The sequence below is a fragment of the Tupaia chinensis genome, unplaced genomic scaffold, assembly GCF_000334495.1.
Source record: "Tupaia chinensis unplaced genomic scaffold, TupChi_1.0 Scaffold000187_1, whole genome shotgun sequence".
In the NCBI taxonomy this organism is placed as follows: domain Eukaryota; kingdom Metazoa; phylum Chordata; class Mammalia; order Scandentia; family Tupaiidae; genus Tupaia; species Tupaia belangeri.
Window position 1 is genome coordinate 578,061 of NW_006159662.1, and position 18,675 is coordinate 596,735.

At 37.6% G+C, this 18,675-nt stretch overlaps 1 protein-coding gene across 1 annotated transcript in view; it reads left to right on the forward strand.

The window, feature by feature from the left end:
• The window catches only part of ABCA8 (ATP binding cassette subfamily A member 8), a 70,822-nt gene that overhangs the window by 39,480 nt on the left and 12,667 nt on the right, over window positions 1-18,675 (forward strand). Inside the window, 11 exon segments of the mRNA XM_006146739.3 lie at window positions 232-427; window positions 2,470-2,636; window positions 7,615-7,748; window positions 8,274-8,411; window positions 9,557-9,664; window positions 11,263-11,436; window positions 11,641-11,754; window positions 13,511-13,630; window positions 14,207-14,269; window positions 16,174-16,265; window positions 18,606-18,675. Of these exon segments, the coding sequence (XP_006146801.1) occupies window positions 232-427; window positions 2,470-2,636; window positions 7,615-7,748; window positions 8,274-8,411; window positions 9,557-9,664; window positions 11,263-11,436; window positions 11,641-11,754; window positions 13,511-13,630; window positions 14,207-14,269; window positions 16,174-16,265; window positions 18,606-18,675 (1,376 nt within the window).

Sequence of the window (18,675 nt, forward strand, 5' to 3'; positions counted from 1 at the left end):
ATTAATATATCTGAGTTATCAAAGTTTGTCTTTCTACACCTTTGCTTAAGAGATGAGTGATTCATCGATTATTCTAGCTTAAGGCAGATGCTACTAATACCACATAATTCCCGTAATATTGCAGAAGATTTGAAGAGTAATACCTTCGTAAAACAAAAGCAGACTCTTGCAGGAAGCTCAACAAAGTACATGTGAAGTGGAGCTTTATAAATTGCCCCTCACGTTTTGCAGATGTTGCTGTTTTCAGAGAAGTGCAAGCAGAGAGTGCTGGGGACACGGAAAGGCTTGTGGAGATGGAACAACTTATCTCTTCACTTAACGAGATGAAAAAGACGGTCGATGGCATGGCTCTCTGGGGACAGCAAATCTGTGCAATGGCCAGAGTCCGCTTATTAAAGCTGAAACACGAAAAGTCTCTCTTATCTCTGTGAGTATACAAGCACCATTGATTTTTTTTTTTTTTTTGGTCAGTATACTAAAAAACAAATCGAATGTGTTAAAACAAGAGGAAAAAAATAAATTTATGTGTCTACAAAGCTGTATAAAGTATTATGTCCATTTTGGTCACTGGTCCTAGTTGTTATCTATCTGGAGACTAGCAGGTGCAATTTAGAACATTGTAGAGATCACTCTAGAGACAAAGTTGGAATAATGTCAGTTTTCCTGTAATATTTTCTCTCATTTAAATTCCTCTTGATGGTGGTGACAGACACAATGGGCTATGGATTCTCTTTCTCAGGATTCACATACTGGTGCCTTTTATCAGATACTCTGTGATTATTATTCTGACTCTTCCCTGGATGTCTGGACTCTCCCATTATTATCCCTCTGTCTTCCCTCCAGCCTTCTTAAGTGAACATAGCTCACTCTTCATACTAACTGTGGGCCCAATAGACATTATCCCTCTCCCAGGAATCCTGTCACCACCCATTGGCACCCTACTGCCATGGTACCTTAGCTTTCAATCAATACCTTGGTCCTAAATGCTTTGATCTGCCCATAAAGAGATAAGAGGCAAGACCAGTAGTTGGCGTAATGTCTATGTTGCTGGGCTCCCATGTAGTCAACCATGGTTCGAGTCCTGGACCCAGTGACTTAAACTCACACTAGGCACATGTGCGTGTGTGCCCAAAATCCCAAGAAGAAAACAGAGGAGAAGATTGTGGCGTGGCCATAACCCCTGGAAGGTGATTTCTCACTTTCTGTCTCTCTGTCTCTTTCTGTCTTTCTGGTCAGTGCACGCACCCTATAGCAAAAACCTCTCCAAAAAAAAAAAAAAAACAAAGAGAGAGAAAAGAGGCTAGTAACTGAGTCATAATGATTACCAGCTAAACCAGTAAGTAATGACAATTCATTGTGAATTTTTAACAAGGAGATTAGCATGTTTAAAGAAAAACCATAGGCTATCTAGTGGCATAGTGATTAAGGTGTCTGGATTCCACACAACTGATTATGCAGTTCAAGTTGCAGTTATGGCAGCTTGAAAAACATGCTGGGCACATGTACATGCATGCCTAAAATCCCATAAGGAGAGAGAAATGGAGGCGAAGGGTTTGAAGCATGTCCAAACCTCATGGGAGGGGATACTTTCTCATTTTACCTCTCTCACTTTCTCTCTCTCTCTCTGTCTCTCTCTGACACACGTGCCCTCTGCAATTTTTTTAAAATGCTATTAACTTGGTAACACTGTCTAACAGCCTGGGGAGAGTAAAGAATAGAGGAATGGCAACCATTTGGCAAGATGTCAGGCAAAATGTCCTTAGAAACTAGAGCCTGGGAAAGGTTTTGAAGTGAGAAATATAACGATGGTATAAGAGTTTCCATTCTTTTGAAATAGGACATACAGGGGAAGAAAGAGTAAAAAACTTCACTTAAAAACTTGTCCCTGGAACTATGTGGTCCCTAAGAAAAATAGGGACTATGAGGAAAGAAAGAATTCAAAGAAAACTGGGAGTGAAGTACTGATAAATTAGCTAGCAGAGAGAGAGAGCGCCTCAGCCTGCAGGTGTATGTAGTGACAGACACACAGCCCAGGAGGGTACAGAAAATCCCATGGCCAGAGAGCAGCAAGAGACGGGGGCAAAGGATAAACCACTCCAGTTTAGAGGTAGGAAATGGACAAAGCACTCGAGAAATGAGACAGAGAGCTATGTGCTTAATTTTAATAATTTTTAAGTCTTATGACATAATAGTCCATTCAGTTCATAAAGACTGGAAAAGAGCAGTGCATTCACAGACCAGCAGGTAGCCTGGTGGTTGAGGTGTTGGACTCCCACATGGTTGGCCACAGTTCAAGTCCTGGACCTGCTAGCTTGCTTTTTCACTCTCTCTCTTTCTCTGTCTTTCTCTGGTAAGCACGCATGCTCTATAACAAAGTAAAATAAAATAATAATATATACATAAAATTAAATAAATAATTGTAAAAAAAAAAAATCAGTGCATTCACATTGACAATTTTCTTCCGGATAGGCTACTGATTATAGCCATTGGATTTTCCCCTCTCTTGTTCGAGTATATCATCGTGAAAATTTACCAGAGCAGTTATACATGGGAACTTTCTCCACATTTGTACTTCCTTGCCCCTGGACAAGAGCCACGTGATCCTCTCACTCAATTATTGATCATCAATAAGACAGGTAACGGCGTGGCACATACCCGGTTTCCATGTACATTTGCTGTTTAGAGCACGTGTTCCAAAACGTAAACATGAAAAAGAAAAATGAGCTTTGGACTTCTTCAGCAAGTGCTCGAAAGCATGTGTAAGACTTGTAGACAATGAATTGAAGCTGGCAAAAGACCACAGACGGGTAATATATTTGCTGAAGGAAAATGAATGAGCTGGTGGTGACTTGTACAATGAGAAAGTCTGAGGTATGGTTCACGTGTCATACAATGTATTCGTTTTAAAGGTACGTCCAGTGGTCTTTGTCATGTTCCGGTAAGTGTGCAACCGTCACAATCTAATTCAGGATATTTTTATCATCACGGGAAGAAACCCTATATTCATTAGCAGCCACTTTCATTTACTCCTTCCTCTGGTCCCAAGCAATCACAAATTTTCTTTGTTTCTATTGACTTGTCTACTTTGAACACTTAATATCAACGGAATCATACAACATACAGTTTTTGGTGAGTGCGTTTTTTCATTTAGCATGTTTCAAAAATTCATCTATGTTCTGTAGCATGTATCTATGTATTCATACTTTATTTTTATATTGTTAAATAGTATTCTGGGACCAGCGGATGGTATAATTGATACATCACTGGGTTCCCACGTAGTCGACCGTGGTTCAAGTCCTGGCCCCAGTGGCTTAAAACTCATGCCAGGTGCATGTATGTGCATGCCCGAGATTCTGAGAGGAGAATGGATTGCAGCATGGCCATGCCCCCTGGGGGGTGATTTCTCACTGTCTGTTTCTCTGTCTCTCTCTGTCTCTCCAGCAAGCATACGCACCCTATAGCAAAAAATAATAATAAAATAAAATAATCTCTCTTAAAAATTTTGTTAAATAGTATTCTATTGCATGGATATACTGCATTTTATTTATCATTCACCAGCAGGTGGATAATGAACAAAATCTTCATGGTTTTTAGTGGACTCTTAGGCTAAAACTTCCCCCAAACCCTACTCCAAAGAAAGTTGTTCCTTTGGGGAGAGTTTCAGCACTCTCAGGTCTTAAGGACTACTTCTCCCACTGGGATAAACCCCTGCATCGTAAACTAAGTAAACCTGGTGACCTGGTAGCCTGATTCTCTTGGAATAGCACCCCTGCTCTATGGTCAGGGCACTGGGCAGGGGCAATAGTCTCTGGTCTTCTCAGCTTGTCTCTTCTGTTGTGGAAAAGCCACCCTATAAGGTGCAGGTGCCTGGGCCCAGTAATTTCAGCCTCTTGTGACTAGAATGGAGTGTCCACTCTAGAATGGAGGATGAAGGAGAACTCCAGACCACTCAGCCCCTCTTGCCAGCTGTTTCTGTCACATGGAGCTGGTCAAATGAGAAAAGGGGGTAGGAATGCCCCTTCCAGGAGGATACTGTAGTCCTCAATTGGGCTTGGGGAGGAAAGATCCCTCAGTTCTTGGCTATACTGACTCAAAGTAGACCAGTGTCATGCTGACCTCACAGGGGAGTGAGAGGATAGGTGTGTGTTTTAGACACCACCGTCTTTCAGGGTTCTTACTGAAACTTAGTAGCTTTTCCTAAATACAGTTTTCTCCATTTTCTGTATACTCTTAGGACAATTTCAAGAGATTTTAACTCGTTGGATTTCTAGCAGTTTTTTTAAATTGTGGTTTTTCTCTGGAGAGAAAATCTGCTGCACTCTTCATATTGCCATTCTGTCTTTCCATATCAAGAAACATTTTGAAAATCAATTAATAATCTAGCATGGAGATGTGAATTTTAGAAAACTTGGTGATTAAACAGTAGGGTTACCTGGATTATTAAAACCTTATTGGTTATAGCCATTCATTACAAGAGTCTACGGGAAAAAACTATATTCTAAAAGCAATATGGTGTTAAAAAGACTTTTATTAACAGTCATCCTAAGCAAATAGGCATATTAAAAAATAAACTAAGTAAACTCTATGAAATATAAATAAATTGGTTTGTTTGTTTACTTTGCTATAGGGCACTTGCCAGAAAGAGAGAGAAATCACCCTCCAATGGGGATGACCACACCACAATTCCTTCTTCTCCATTCTCCTCTCAAGATCTTGGGCATGCACACACAGGGCTGGCATGTCTTTCAAGCCACTCTCTTTCTCTGTCTTTCTCTGGTAAGCACGCATGCTCTATAACAAAGTAAAATAAAATAATAATATGTACATAAAATTAAATAAATAATTGTAAAAAAAAAAAATCAGTGCATTCACATTGACAATTTTCTTCCGGATAGGCTACTGATTATAGCCATTGGATTTTCCCCTCTCTTGTTCGAGTATATCATCGTGAAAATTTACCAGAGCAGTTATACATGGGAACTTTCTCCACATTTGTACTTCCTTGCCCCTGGACAAGAGCCACGTGATCCTCTCACTCAATTATTGATCATCAATAAGACAGGTAACGGCGTGGCACATACCCGGTTTCCATGTACATTTGCTGTTTAGAGCACGTGTTCCAAAACGTAAACATGAAAAAGAAAAATGAGCTTTGGACTTCTTCAGCAAGTGCTCGAAAGCATGTGTAAGACTTGTAGACAATGAATTGAAGCTGGCAAAAGACCACAGACGGGTAATATATTTGCTGAAGGAAAATGAATGAGCTGGTGGTGACTTGTACAATGAGAAAGTCTGAGGTATGGTTCACGTGTCATACAATGTATTCGTTTTAAAGGTACGTCCAGTGGTCTTTGTCATGTTCCGGTAAGTGTGCAACCGTCACAATCTAATTCAGGATATTTTTATCATCACGGGAAGAAACCCTATATTCATTAGCAGCCACTTTCATTTACTCCTTCCTCTGGTCCCAAGCAATCACAAATTTTCTTTGTTTCTATTGACTTGTCTACTTTGAACACTTAATATCAACGGAATCATACAACATACAGTTTTTGGTGAGTGCGTTTTTTCATTTAGCATGTTTCAAAAATTCATCTATGTTCTGTAGCATGTATCTATGTATTCATACTTTATTTTTATATTGTTAAATAGTATTCTGGGACCAGCGGATGGTATAATTGATACATCACTGGGTTCCCACGTAGTCGACCGTGGTTCAAGTCCTGGCCCCAGTGGCTTAAAACTCATGCCAGGTGCATGTATGTGCATGCCCGAGATTCTGAGAGGAGAATGGATTGCAGCATGGCCATGCCCCCTGGGGGGGGATTTCTCACTGTCTGTTTCTCTGTCTCTCTCTGTCTCTCCAGCAAGCATACGCACCCTATAGCAAAAAATAATAATAAAATAAAATAATCTCTCTTAAAAATTTTGTTAAATAGTATTCTATTGCATGGATATACTGCATTTTATTTATCATTCACCAGCAGGTGGATAATGAACAAAATCTTCATGGTTTTTAGTGGACTCTTAGGCTAAAACTTCCCCCAAACCCTACTCCAAAGAAAGTTGTTCCTTTGGGGAGAGTTTCAGCACTCTCAGGTCTTAAGGACTACTTCTCCCACTGGGATAAACCCCTGCATCGTAAACTAAGTAAACCTGGTGACCTGGTAGCCTGATTCTCTTGGAATAGCACCCCTGCTCTATGGTCAGGGCACTGGGCAGGGGCAATAGTCTCTGGTCTTCTCAGCTTGTCTCTTCTGTTGTGGAAAAGCCACCCTATAAGGTGCAGGTGCCTGGGCCCAGTAATTTCAGCCTCTTGTGACTAGAATGGAGTGTCCACTCTAGAATGGAGGATGAAGGAGAACTCCAGACCACTCAGCCCCTCTTGCCAGCTGTTTCTGTCACATGGAGCTGGTCAAATGAGAAAAGGGGGTAGGAATGCCCCTTCCAGGAGGATACTGTAGTCCTCAATTGGGCTTGGGGAGGAAAGATCCCTCAGTTCTTGGCTATACTGACTCAAAGTAGACCAGTGTCATGCTGACCTCACAGGGGAGTGAGAGGATAGGTGTGTGTTTTAGACACCACCGTCTTTCAGGGTTCTTACTGAAACTTAGTAGCTTTTCCTAAATACAGTTTTCTCCATTTTCTGTATACTCTTAGGACAATTTCAAGAGATTTTAACTCGTTGGATTTCTAGCAGTTTTTTTAAATTGTGGTTTTTCTCTGGAGAGAAAATCTGCTGCACTCTTCATATTGCCATTCTGTCTTTCCATATCAAGAAACATTTTGAAAATCAATTAATAATCTAGCATGGAGATGTGAATTTTAGAAAACTTGGTGATTAAACAGTAGGGTTACCTGGATTATTAAAACCTTATTGGTTATAGCCATTCATTACAAGAGTCTACGGGAAAAAACTATATTCTAAAAGCAATATGGTGTTAAAAAGACTTTTATTAACAGTCATCCTAAGCAAATAGGCATATTAAAAAATAAACTAAGTAAACTCTATGAAATATAAATAAATTGGTTTGTTTGTTTACTTTGCTATAGGGCACTTGCCAGAAAGAGAGAGAAATCACCCTCCAATGGGGATGACCACACCACAATTCCTTCTTCTCCATTCTCCTCTCAAGATCTTGGGCATGCACACACAGGGCTGGCATGTCTTTCAAGCCACTGGGTCTGGGACATGAATCACACAGTTAGGCACACAGGATCCAGCCACTATGATCACCCTGCCACTGGCTGGCCTATAAACAGATTTTCTTTAAGTTTATTTATTTCTTCTGAGAGAGAGGAACCTCCAACAGGACCTTCCTGTCACCATCCTTCCCCAACTAGATCAGCCAGGATCACAGACATGCATGTATACACGGAGATCTCAGGACTCAAACCTGGAGCCTTGCCATATGAATTCAGCATCACATTGCAGCACGTTACCTCAGCTCTACCATGGCTGGCCAATAGAGTTTATTTCACAGTAGCAAGCATGTTACCATGTGGGAGAATATCCTGACAATCCATACTACATCATATAATGACAATTGTAATTTGACTACACACATTGACATTGATGGTTTTATGATACGTAATATATTTAACTACCCATAGGGGCAAACATGGATGACTTTATACATTCCGTGGAACGTCAGAACATAGCGCTGGAAGTGGATGCACTTGGAATGAGAAATGGCGTAGATGACCTATCTTATAACGGAGCCATTATAGTGTCTGGTGATAAACAGGTAGGCTGGTGTCTTTCACATTTTCCCCAAAGGTGTGGAAAGCTAATGCAATATCAATATGCCCAGATCTCTACTTTAATAGGCAAAAAGGAAAAACAAATGCTGTTTTTATTTATTGCTCAGTGACTTGTGGTCATTAATATAATAAACAATTAGTTGTCCATCTATCACTGTCTACCAACACAAACCGTGTGTAGCAAAATGCACTATTGAGTGCATATTTAACTCCAAAGAATTCATATTTCCTCAAGGATTTTATAATGCATTTATTCTGCAACTCGTGTTTTGTTCTCAAAGAGTAACTGTCAACACCTGATTCTGCCCTTAAGCAAGAGACTTCTTGTCCTGAAAACTCAGATGGTTAGTTTGGTTTTACTTACACAGAGTTTTCACTCGAATAGTGGTTTTGGTTTTATTCTATGTCATTTAAAAAAAAAAAAAGACCTCTTAAAATATTAAATTTGAACTCTTTAGGACCATCAATGGGTCTTTTGAAAATTTATCATTTTGCTTGTTATGTTTTAGAATTACAGCTTTTCACTAGCATGTAATTTCAAAAGACTGAATTGCTTCCCAGTTCTTATGGATGTTGTTAGTAATGGGCTGCTTGGAATGTTTAATCCCTCAGCACGTATACAAACAGACAGAAGCACATTTTGGCAGGTAAGTGCATGGTCTTCTAAGGCTCTCTTTCATCATTAATCTCTCATATCACCCTTCTCAGTGCTGGAATCATATCTGTATTGAGTAAACCACTGTATAATAAGTTAGTGTTTGAATTAATGCTACCTCTGTGGCTTTGGGAAATTAATACACATTTTGGAGCTTCCTTTTTTTAAATGAAAACTAGAACTCACAAAGTATTTTTTCAAAGGGAATATGAGATAATGAAAGTAAAGCTGCGCAACACTGTAACTGGCACAAAGATAATGAACAAAGGAAAGAAGGAAGGACAAAAGAAGGTGTAACTAAGGACGAGTTTTCCTTGGTGTTTTAACTCTCCTTCTAGAACTTCATCTATATTTTTGAATATTTAGCCAAAACTTATTGATCTGATCTCTTGATGTACCTTAAAAGATAACTTACTATTAGTATGACCATAAAGCATTTGATACGATTATTGAGTCAAGTTTTCACATTTGAAATAAAGATCAGTAAGAAACATGAATGTGAAGGGTCAGGAGATGGTGTGGTGATTAAGGCACTAGACTCTCATGTGGCTGACCACGGTTTGAGTCCTGGATCCAATGACTTGAAAATCATGCCGGGCACCTGTGTGTGTGTGTGTGTGTGTGTGTGTGTGTGTGGGTGTGTGCCCCAAATCCCAAGAGGAGAATGGAGGAGAAAGGATTGTGTTATGGCCTTCCCCTCTGGGGTCGGGGGGTGGGGTGATTTTTCACTTTTTCTCCCTCTGTCTCTGTCTCTCCGGTGAGCACATGTGCCCTAAGGCAAAAATCTCTCCCTAAAAAAAATTAAAAAAAAAAAAAACCAACTATGAATGTGTCAACTGTGCATTATTATTTGGCATCAGAATCATGAGGTAAGACTATTTTAAAATCATGCTCTTGCTACTTTCCAGATGTTACCAACTCATTCATGTTCTTTTGAGTCACTTTCTTTAACTGCAAAATTGAGTTAGGAAGTCAAAAATAAAACTTCAAAACTGAGAGGATAATGAGCGAATGCGGACTTCTCAAAAGAGTACTAAGGCAGTACTAAACGCAATTAGTTAAATATTTTACAAATGTATTCCAGGAAAAGTAACTGGATTAGTATATTTAGTTCACTGTATTCTGTGCATTTTTCAGGAGAAAGAAAATTATCCATTTGAGTTCTTGGGACATAGCTTTATCTGGCTGGTTTTGGTCTCCAGCTGTCCGCCTTACATTGCCATGAGCAGCATCGATGATTATAAGGTAATAATTAGTCATTGAGACTTCTACTTCCTTGTACCACAAGGAATTGAGGATAATATTAACTACAGGATCTTTCGTGAGAATATTTATACAGATTTAATTAAGCAGCCAATTCAGACGTGATTTCTAAGTTATCAAAGTAAAAGGCAGTTTTATAAATGAAAATATAAATATGTAAATATATTGACCACAGAGTATATTTAGATGAATACACAAACCTAGGATAGACACAATAACCTTAAAAAAAAAAATCTGGAAGACTTGTGCTACTGACTTCAAATGACATCTCAGACAGGAGCATCTGTTAGCTAAAGCCCATCAATAGATACATTTATTGGGTCGTCAGGAAAGTCATGATGTATTTTTCCATTCAAAAATGTTTTATGACTTTCCCAAAGACCCAATAAATATTAGAGGAAAAAAAATTCACAAGGCCAGCCCATGGCCTGGCAATTAAGGCAGCTGAAGTCCACATAGCTGACCAAGCAGTTTGAGTCCTAGCCCTGGCAGCTTGAAAAACACACTGGGCATGTGTGCATACAAGCCCCAAATCACAAAAGGCAGAAGAAATGGAGACGGGATTGTGGCATGACTATGCCCCATGGAGGTATTTTCTCATTTTCTCTCTCTCTCTATTTCTCTCTGTTGAACTCACATGTGTCTTAGGCAAATTGACAAAAAAGATACTTAAAATTACTAGCATATTTTAATGTACAATTTGTGCTAAAAATCATAATGTTCTGGAACCAATAGATAGCATAATGGTTACGTCACTAAACTCCCACATAGTTGACTGTGGTTCGAGTCCCAGATCTGGTAGCTTGAAAACCTCATACTGGGTGCATATGTATGCATGCCCAAAATCCCAAGAGACTAGAGGAGAAGGGATTGCAGTGTGACTATATCCCCCTGGAGGGCTATTTCCCGCTTTCTGTCTCTCTCTCTCTCTCTCTCTGTCTCTCTGGCAAGCACATATGTTCTATAGGAAAAACTTCTCTAAAAAAAAAGTTCCTATGTAGTTTTGAAATGTATAATTCAGTATACTTATTTAAAGAATGGCAAGAAATATAAAATACACATTCATTTTGAATATATTTATGTGTATGTATAAATATTTAGATGGGTGATAAATATTCGAACATGGCATAACTACCTTAATATTCTTTTTTCAGACTTAAGTATTAAACGATTATCATCCACACGCCCAGACAAACACACATACACTTATGTACACAGAGAAGAGAGGGATCATTGTGAGGGGAAGTTAGCGTAGATGGATAAACAATTCTTCCCGCTCTTCCCCAATAACTCTGTGAGTCCCTAAAATACTGTTTTGTTTACTGCATGTCGGTGATTTGGTTATTTTGAGGTCTTCTTTCACATATTTCCACCAGGTGTATGATGAATATCAATGTCACTGTTATAGCAGCAGAGTGATTGTTTCTATTTAGAACTATGAATAGCCCTTCGTCCAGAAAACATTTGTTGCTATAACAGAATTATTACAAAGATTTTACTTGGATATTTCCTTATCTAATTCACGTTTTCTTAAACATCAAGCTGAATTGCCACTTGTGTTTTTGCTGTTTTCTCATTAGCACAAAACCTGGTCCCAGCTACGGATTTCAGGACTCTTCCCTTCTGCCTACTGGTTTGGGCAGGCTCTGGTGGATATTCCCCTGTACTTCTCAGTCTTCGTTTTTATGTATGTAATGGACTACATTTTCAACTCACAAAAGACTATCCTTACATTTATCAGCCAATTTATACAAGTAAGTGACAATATTCATAGAACAAATAGCATTGTGTGATTTCATTAGAAAGCTCAAAATTCCGAACTGTTTGCATTAATATTTGCATTGTCATAATTTAAATATCTACAAAATCCTGTGCTATGAAAGTATTTTTGATCCTAAATGCTCTCTCAGATTGCATTTGCCTTTAAGCATAACATTCACGTCTTGTTTTTCTCCCAGATCCCATGTGCTGTCGGTTATTGCATCTCACTCACCTTTTTGACATATGTGATTTCATTCATTTTTCGCAAGGGAAGAAAAAATAGTGGCATTTGGTCATTTTGCTTCTTTATGGTAAGTATGTTTCTCACAGATATCTGTTTTCTATATTTAATAGACAAGTCTGGGCGAAATCTTTACATTGTGTTGTCAGGAAAGTCATGATGCATTTTTGCATAGAAAATTACGTCATGACTTTTACGATGACCTAGTAAATTAATATTACAGTCCAAAACATTTTAGACATGACTTATATAGAGATCCTTTTCAAAAATGTGTACAGTATCTTTCTTTAAAATTAACCAATTTTCTCTAAAACTATAAAACGTTGAGCTAGAATGACTACTGGAAACCATCTATTATCTTCATTTTGCTGGACAAGAAATAAATTCAAAGACACCCACAAACACAAAATTGCAAATTCTGTTGCCTACATGGTAAAAACTAGAAACTGATTTCCATACTCCCTGTGGAGAATTAATTCCATAAAAGCTACACACCTTTTTTTTTTTTTTCGGTCTAAATTAGGAGGAAAAAAGTGTGTGTTATTTATTCTAATTTCCTGAGATTTCAGAGTGCCAAAAATTAAATTAGTAATTTGATAAATATTTGTTAACTTGCACAGTTCACAAATTAAGACCGATATTGGGGGAAGGGCAGAAATCAAGAGAAATAAAAAGAAGAAAAACCATAGTCTATGCTGTAAAGATGTACAATGATTAAATGTAAATAAGAAATTTTAAAATTTAAAATGGAAACATTGAAAAATAGAAAAAGACTAATGATGTGAGAAAAAATAACAGCTTTAACCCTGAAAGAACTCTAAAAAGCTAAACAGCCACTTATTAAAGCAGACTGAAAAAAAGTATTATCTATAGAGTTTTTTAATCTGAAAAAAAAATCTGTTATACAATTGAATATCAAAGAGGTCCCTGAAAACCAGATAGGGGAGAAATTAATTTACTAGTTAATTTGTGAGAGCAGACATTTCCTTTAAAAAGTGACATTTGGAGAAAACAAGATTTTAACAGAGCACCATGTTGCACGTAGAAAATAATGGATAAAGAGAAACCAACGGTGCAGAAAATTCAGGCTTTTCCTGGGAACTGGGAACAATCTGGGGTAGACACAGCAAATAAGATTCAGCCTTGTCATGATCCTAGTTATGGTGAAAATAATAGTTGGAACCATGTCTGGCCTTAAAGGATGTGTTCAAAAATTTATTCTACAAGTAGTGGAAAGCCATGCAAAAGTGAAATAGATCAACTTTTGGCCATAAAAATAATGATTTGTAACACATAGAAATGAGAAGTACAAAAGTTTTTAGGAAGTAGCTGCAGTGTTTTAGAAGAGAAAGTCTGAGGGCTTCTGGTATACCTGAGACTTTTTGCTATCTCTAAATTTTGCATTTTAGGACTTCAGCTTAAGCCACTCCAGGTTGTTAAATTCATGTATTTCTCCATTGGTATAGTTAAGAGAGGTCTCCTTTTATTGTTGCTGTGTTTTCTTCTTGCCAGATACCCATTTCATTTTTCCCTTTGATTATTGCTTATCTACTATTTCAAATTTTACCTCCAAATCCAAGCACCAACTTTTTTTCCTTTCTTATGATGAAAATATTCTATACATCAGGTGCTAGATTTAGTCAATGATGTCTCATTCAGAGATTTGGCTAAGTCGCCAAGAAAATGTTAGTGGAGATATACTGATTTTAGTTTGGTTTTTGAGATTGGAGTCAAAATCAGGATCTCTTCGAGATATTACATCATCTCAATCTGAAGTATACATTGAAATTGGAAATAATTAACAGTCATATTTGTATTGTCTTTAGATCACAGTATTATCTCTGCTTGGACTTGTGATAGAAATGTATGGATTGGAATCACCTTTTTATAGCACCTTTTTAATACCACAAGGCACATTGATTGGCTGTTTGCTCTTATTTTTTGAGGTAAGTAATGCCATGCTCTGTCCCAGTATCCTGGAGCCCATGGCCAATTGAGAAAGCTTTTCCCCGTGTTGGTGCTGTACTTGTTGACATGCATGAGATTTGAACTGGATCCTCGTGGATTCCACTGATTTTTTCCTCCAGGTAGGACAATGTTCTCCAGCCGACTTTCATGGAAGATCTAGCCCTGGTTCATGTATACAGGGGAAGAAAAATGGGTGGTGAGACACAGAGTATCCTTGGACTCATTTTGTGCACTCTTGAACATGTTCAGCCATAGAAGGAAGAGAATAAAATGTACTGAATCTTTGCGAGCTTAGGGTCCTACAGACTTCATATTCATCTAAAATGAATGAAGTCTATTTTTTCCTGTCTGATAATACTTTAACATAGGAAAGGATGGTACACCATGATACCATTTGTGAAGAGGTGGTACCATCTGTGGGAAAGGAAAGGAAGAGAAGAGCGCCCTGGAGGGAAGTCATGGGCACAGGAAGGTGTTTGGGGCCAGGGTGCATTTATGTGGACAAAAGTCTTAAAACAAAATTTCCTATTTAACCGTTATCTTTCCTCTTGCAGTATTTCATGAGCCCCATGTATTATGAAGAACCAACCGTGAAGCCATTTTTGTTATTCCTAATTGTAAGAAAATATTCTTTTTTTAAAAAATTACTGTGTTCTTTTAATTTTTTAAGGAAAAGTTGCCTGAATTTTCATGTTTCTATATTCAGTAATATATTCACTTACAAAATTATCTAAATAAGCACAAGAATTCAGAAGACAAGATAAATTTTAGATTGTATCCAATTTTGACTTTCAAACCTATCTTATGTGAGAGATTTTCTTCTCTCTCCCCATGAAATTGTTGGTGGTTTAGCAGTTACTTCCTTTTAGATTCTCAGAGTTCTCAATTCAGAATGATGCCTAAACTCTCTTAGTTGGACATATTCAATCCTAGAAGCTTTCACTCTTTCTAATGATCCAAGTCAACAGCTTTTTCTTTTAAACTTCTTTTTACGGCTTTGGCTCAGCTCAACATTTTTCAATATTGAGCCTGAATGAAGGCTCCTATATGCATGGGGTGCTTTTTTTTACTTGCTCTCCTATATCAACTGACTACTCCAACCCCACCACCACACACACACACACAAAGTTGTTTTTGGGTTTGTTCTTTTTTTTACTTGCTCTCCTATATCAACTGACTACTCCAACCCCACCACCACACACACACACACACACAAAGTTGTTTTGGGGTTTGTTTTCTTACATTTTAAAACTTTATATTTAATCACGGTACATCTTTACAGTGTTCAACATGGTTTTTCCCAGCATGAATACAGTGCATATTAGCCAAGTCAAGATATTACCATATACTTTATAACCAACAGATTAACTTTTCACTTTTGTGTCTATTGAATGTTTTTTTCCTCTGATCCCCTCCTTCAATGTGTCTATTGAATGTTTTTTTCCTCTGATCCCGTCCTTCCATCACCAATACCTACTACCCTCCTCCTATACCACTACTAGTATCTACAGTTACGTTCCTTTCTATAATACCTTCTAATTCCTCGGTTTCTGCTATAGAGTGCAGACATTTGGTACACATTAAGTGGGACATACAATGTTTATCTTTTATAGTCTGGCTTGCTTCATTTAGCAGTAAATCTTCCATATTTGTGCACTTTGTATCAAATTTCAGGGTCTCTTTTTTTATAGCTGAGTTATATTTTATAGTGTATGAATGTCACATTTTCTTTTCAATTCATTCATTTGTTCTTGGACATTTGGATTGATTCCATGTCTTAGCAATTGAGAATAATGCTGCAACAAACACAGATGTGCAAGTGTTTCTGACCATTTTCCTATCCTTTGGGTAGCTACCAAGGAATAGAATTGCTAGGTTGTTTGGTAGTTCTATATGTAGGTTTTGAGGAACCTCCATATTGCTCTCACAGTGGCTGTGCTATTCATTTACATTCCTACTAACAGTGTAGGAGGATTCCCTTTTCACCACAGCCTCATCAGTACTTGTCATTCTTTCTTTATTTTTAATCTTAGCCATTCTGACTGGGGTTAAGTGGTTTTAATTTGCATTTCCCTTATGGTAAAAGATATAAGTATTTTTATATGCTTTTTGGCCATTCATATTTATGTTCTTTTTACTATACTCAACCATTTCTATTTCTGCATACACTGTGATATTCTTTATAGAGAGATATGATGTTTGTAAAATATAGAACAATTATTTATATTAAGATCAACTGACTTGGGTAATGTGCTTTCCAAATTTTAAGACCGCTAGGCAACTACTGAAGGAAATGACCTCTAGTAATGGTATCACATAACTATAGTTTTTTCCTAATATTTCTATAAACAAGATTGAAATTAATGTCATAATTTCCTAGTTTGCCAAATAGGTGATTGCAACTTTGTAACAATTTCACTGGCTATGTTTTCTTTAGAGGTCCAATTATCCCTAGATCATCTCTTATGAAAATAATGACTGTTTTTTGTTTCTAACTGTACATTTCTCTCTTTATTTCTAGCCTTTCGCTCATGTCATCATTTTACTTTTTATTCTTCGATGTCTGGAATGGAAATTTGGAAAGAGAGTAATGCGAAAGGATCCCTTCTTTAGGTTGGAAGAAATCCAATCAGATTCCTTCATTTTGTTGATCAATATTATAAAATACTTCTTCTATGTATAACCAACTCATTAACAGAGAGACACTATGCACTAAGATGGGCTGGAGTAGGAACCACATGCCAATACAAATAAGAGAGATTCAGTTATTTAAACCAAAGATTATGATGTAGTTGATGAAATAGACCTGAAACATCGACTATGCAGGTCTTTATCTGATACTGTGGACAGTGGAGCTCTGGGGGGAAATTAAATGCAGCCGTTTTGGTTTAAATAATGATCAACTGGAAACAAACAAACAAAAAATTTTTTTTAAAAATCGATTTAAACACTTTGGCAGTTGAAGGAATGCCACCTATCCAGACTGAAGGGCTATTACAATCAACAGAGCAATGACAGCAATCACTGTCTCTTTTCCTGTGGTAGCAAGAAGTCCAACTGGTGCATCCTAAACTGTTATGAATGGGACTTAAAAACCAAGAATGCAACCAAAGACACCTTCTTCTCTCATCTCACATCAGGTTCATCTTTCACTATTACAGATGGTTGAATGGGAGACTGCCAAAGTGAAAGCAGATCCTTAAGGAATCTTCTAAGAGCCACATAAAGGAGGATGTCAAGGGAAGAGAAACTAGAATAAGATGTATTTGGGAGGAAAGATCAGAAGTACAATGGGGAGAAAGAGTGAATCTGACACATATTCAGATATAGCTATTCTCATAGGCTTAATGAGAGCTCAAACATCTAACTTGCATTTTCTGTGATGGTCTTCGTAAATATTCTGACCCATTTTCTCCATGAAAACATAGTAATGCCAATAGGTAGATGTTAAAGCTGGGGTTCCAGAAAAATTACTTTTTTTTATTTACTTTTTTATTTCATTTTCTTTTATACATTCGATCACATTATTTAGCTTACAAAGTGAATATTTCTTTTCTTTCAAATCTTTTTATACATTCAATCACATTATTTAGCTTACAAAGTGAACACCTGAATATGTGTACATTTCTCCCCAGTCCAGTTGATCAAAATATCTTTAACAGACACCACCACATCTCCCCGTCCCATCAATGCTCTGCCTCCATACTCCATATCCCTCTTCCAAATGTCCTTCCCCAGACCCCACTCCTACACACACACCACATCTGGCATTCACACCCATCTCTTGGGTGATGGGTACATCCTTTAGTACATCCTTTAGTCAATCAGTTTCAGTCATAGAGTGCAAACACTCGGTATATATTAAGTGGGGACATACAGTGTCTCTCCTTCATAGCCTGGCTTGCTTCACTCAGCAGTAAATCTTCCATATTCTTCCACTTTCTGTCAAAAGCCAGGGTTTTGTTGTTTTATATGGCTGAATAGTATTCCATAGAGTATATGTGCCACAGTTTTTCAATCCATTCATCTGTTCGTGGGCATTTGGGTTGGTTCTATGTCTTAGCAATTGTGAATAGTGGTGCAATAAACATCGATGTGCAAGCACTTTTCCAGTGAAGAATTCTTCTGTCCTTTGGGTAGACAGCAAGGAGTGGGATTGCTGGATCATATGGTAGTTCTATTGTAGATTTTTGAGGAATCTCCACATTGTTCTCCACAGTGGCTGGGCTAATTTAAGTTCTCCACAGTGGCTGGACTAATTTACATTCCCACCAACAGTGTAAGAGAGTTCCCCTTTCACCACAACCCCGCCAACACTTATTAGTTTTTGCTTTCTTAATCTTAGACGTTCTGACTGGGGTTAGGTGGTATCTCATTGTTGTTTTGATCTGCATTTCCCTTATGATGAGGGATGTTGAGCACTTTTTCATATGCCTTTTGGCTATTCGTATATCATCTTTAGAGAGTGTTTTTTTTAAAAAACTTATTCTTCCATCTTTTAATAGGTTTGATCATCTTTTTTCCAAACAGCTGCTTGTTTTTCTTGTGTATTCTGGTTATCAGTCCCTTACCTGATGCATAATTTACAAAAATATTTTCCTATTCTGAGGGCTGTCGATTTACACTAATTGCTGTATCTTGGTCCCGCTTCAGAAAAATTACTTTTTGAGCTATGATAAAAACTTCTTTATCATATCATGAGTTCCAAGTTACCCATTGATACTGAAAAATATTTCTATAGATAAGTAGAATGAAAGATATGTAAGAAGCAATTGTTATTCAAGTAGTGGCATAGATAGAAGCAAGGAGATTGTGAAGAAATAAGGACTCACTACATTGAAATATTATTCATTAATTGCCTGATTACTCAAACATAAAATATAAAGACTGTGGATATTATTGATATAGGATGAAAGTCAAAAACTAATTATTAATGGATGGATTTGACTCTAGAATTTCTCCAAGAAGCTATGATGGGTGTCAAAATCCAGAAGAGCCAGAAGGTGAAGATGAAGATGTGCAG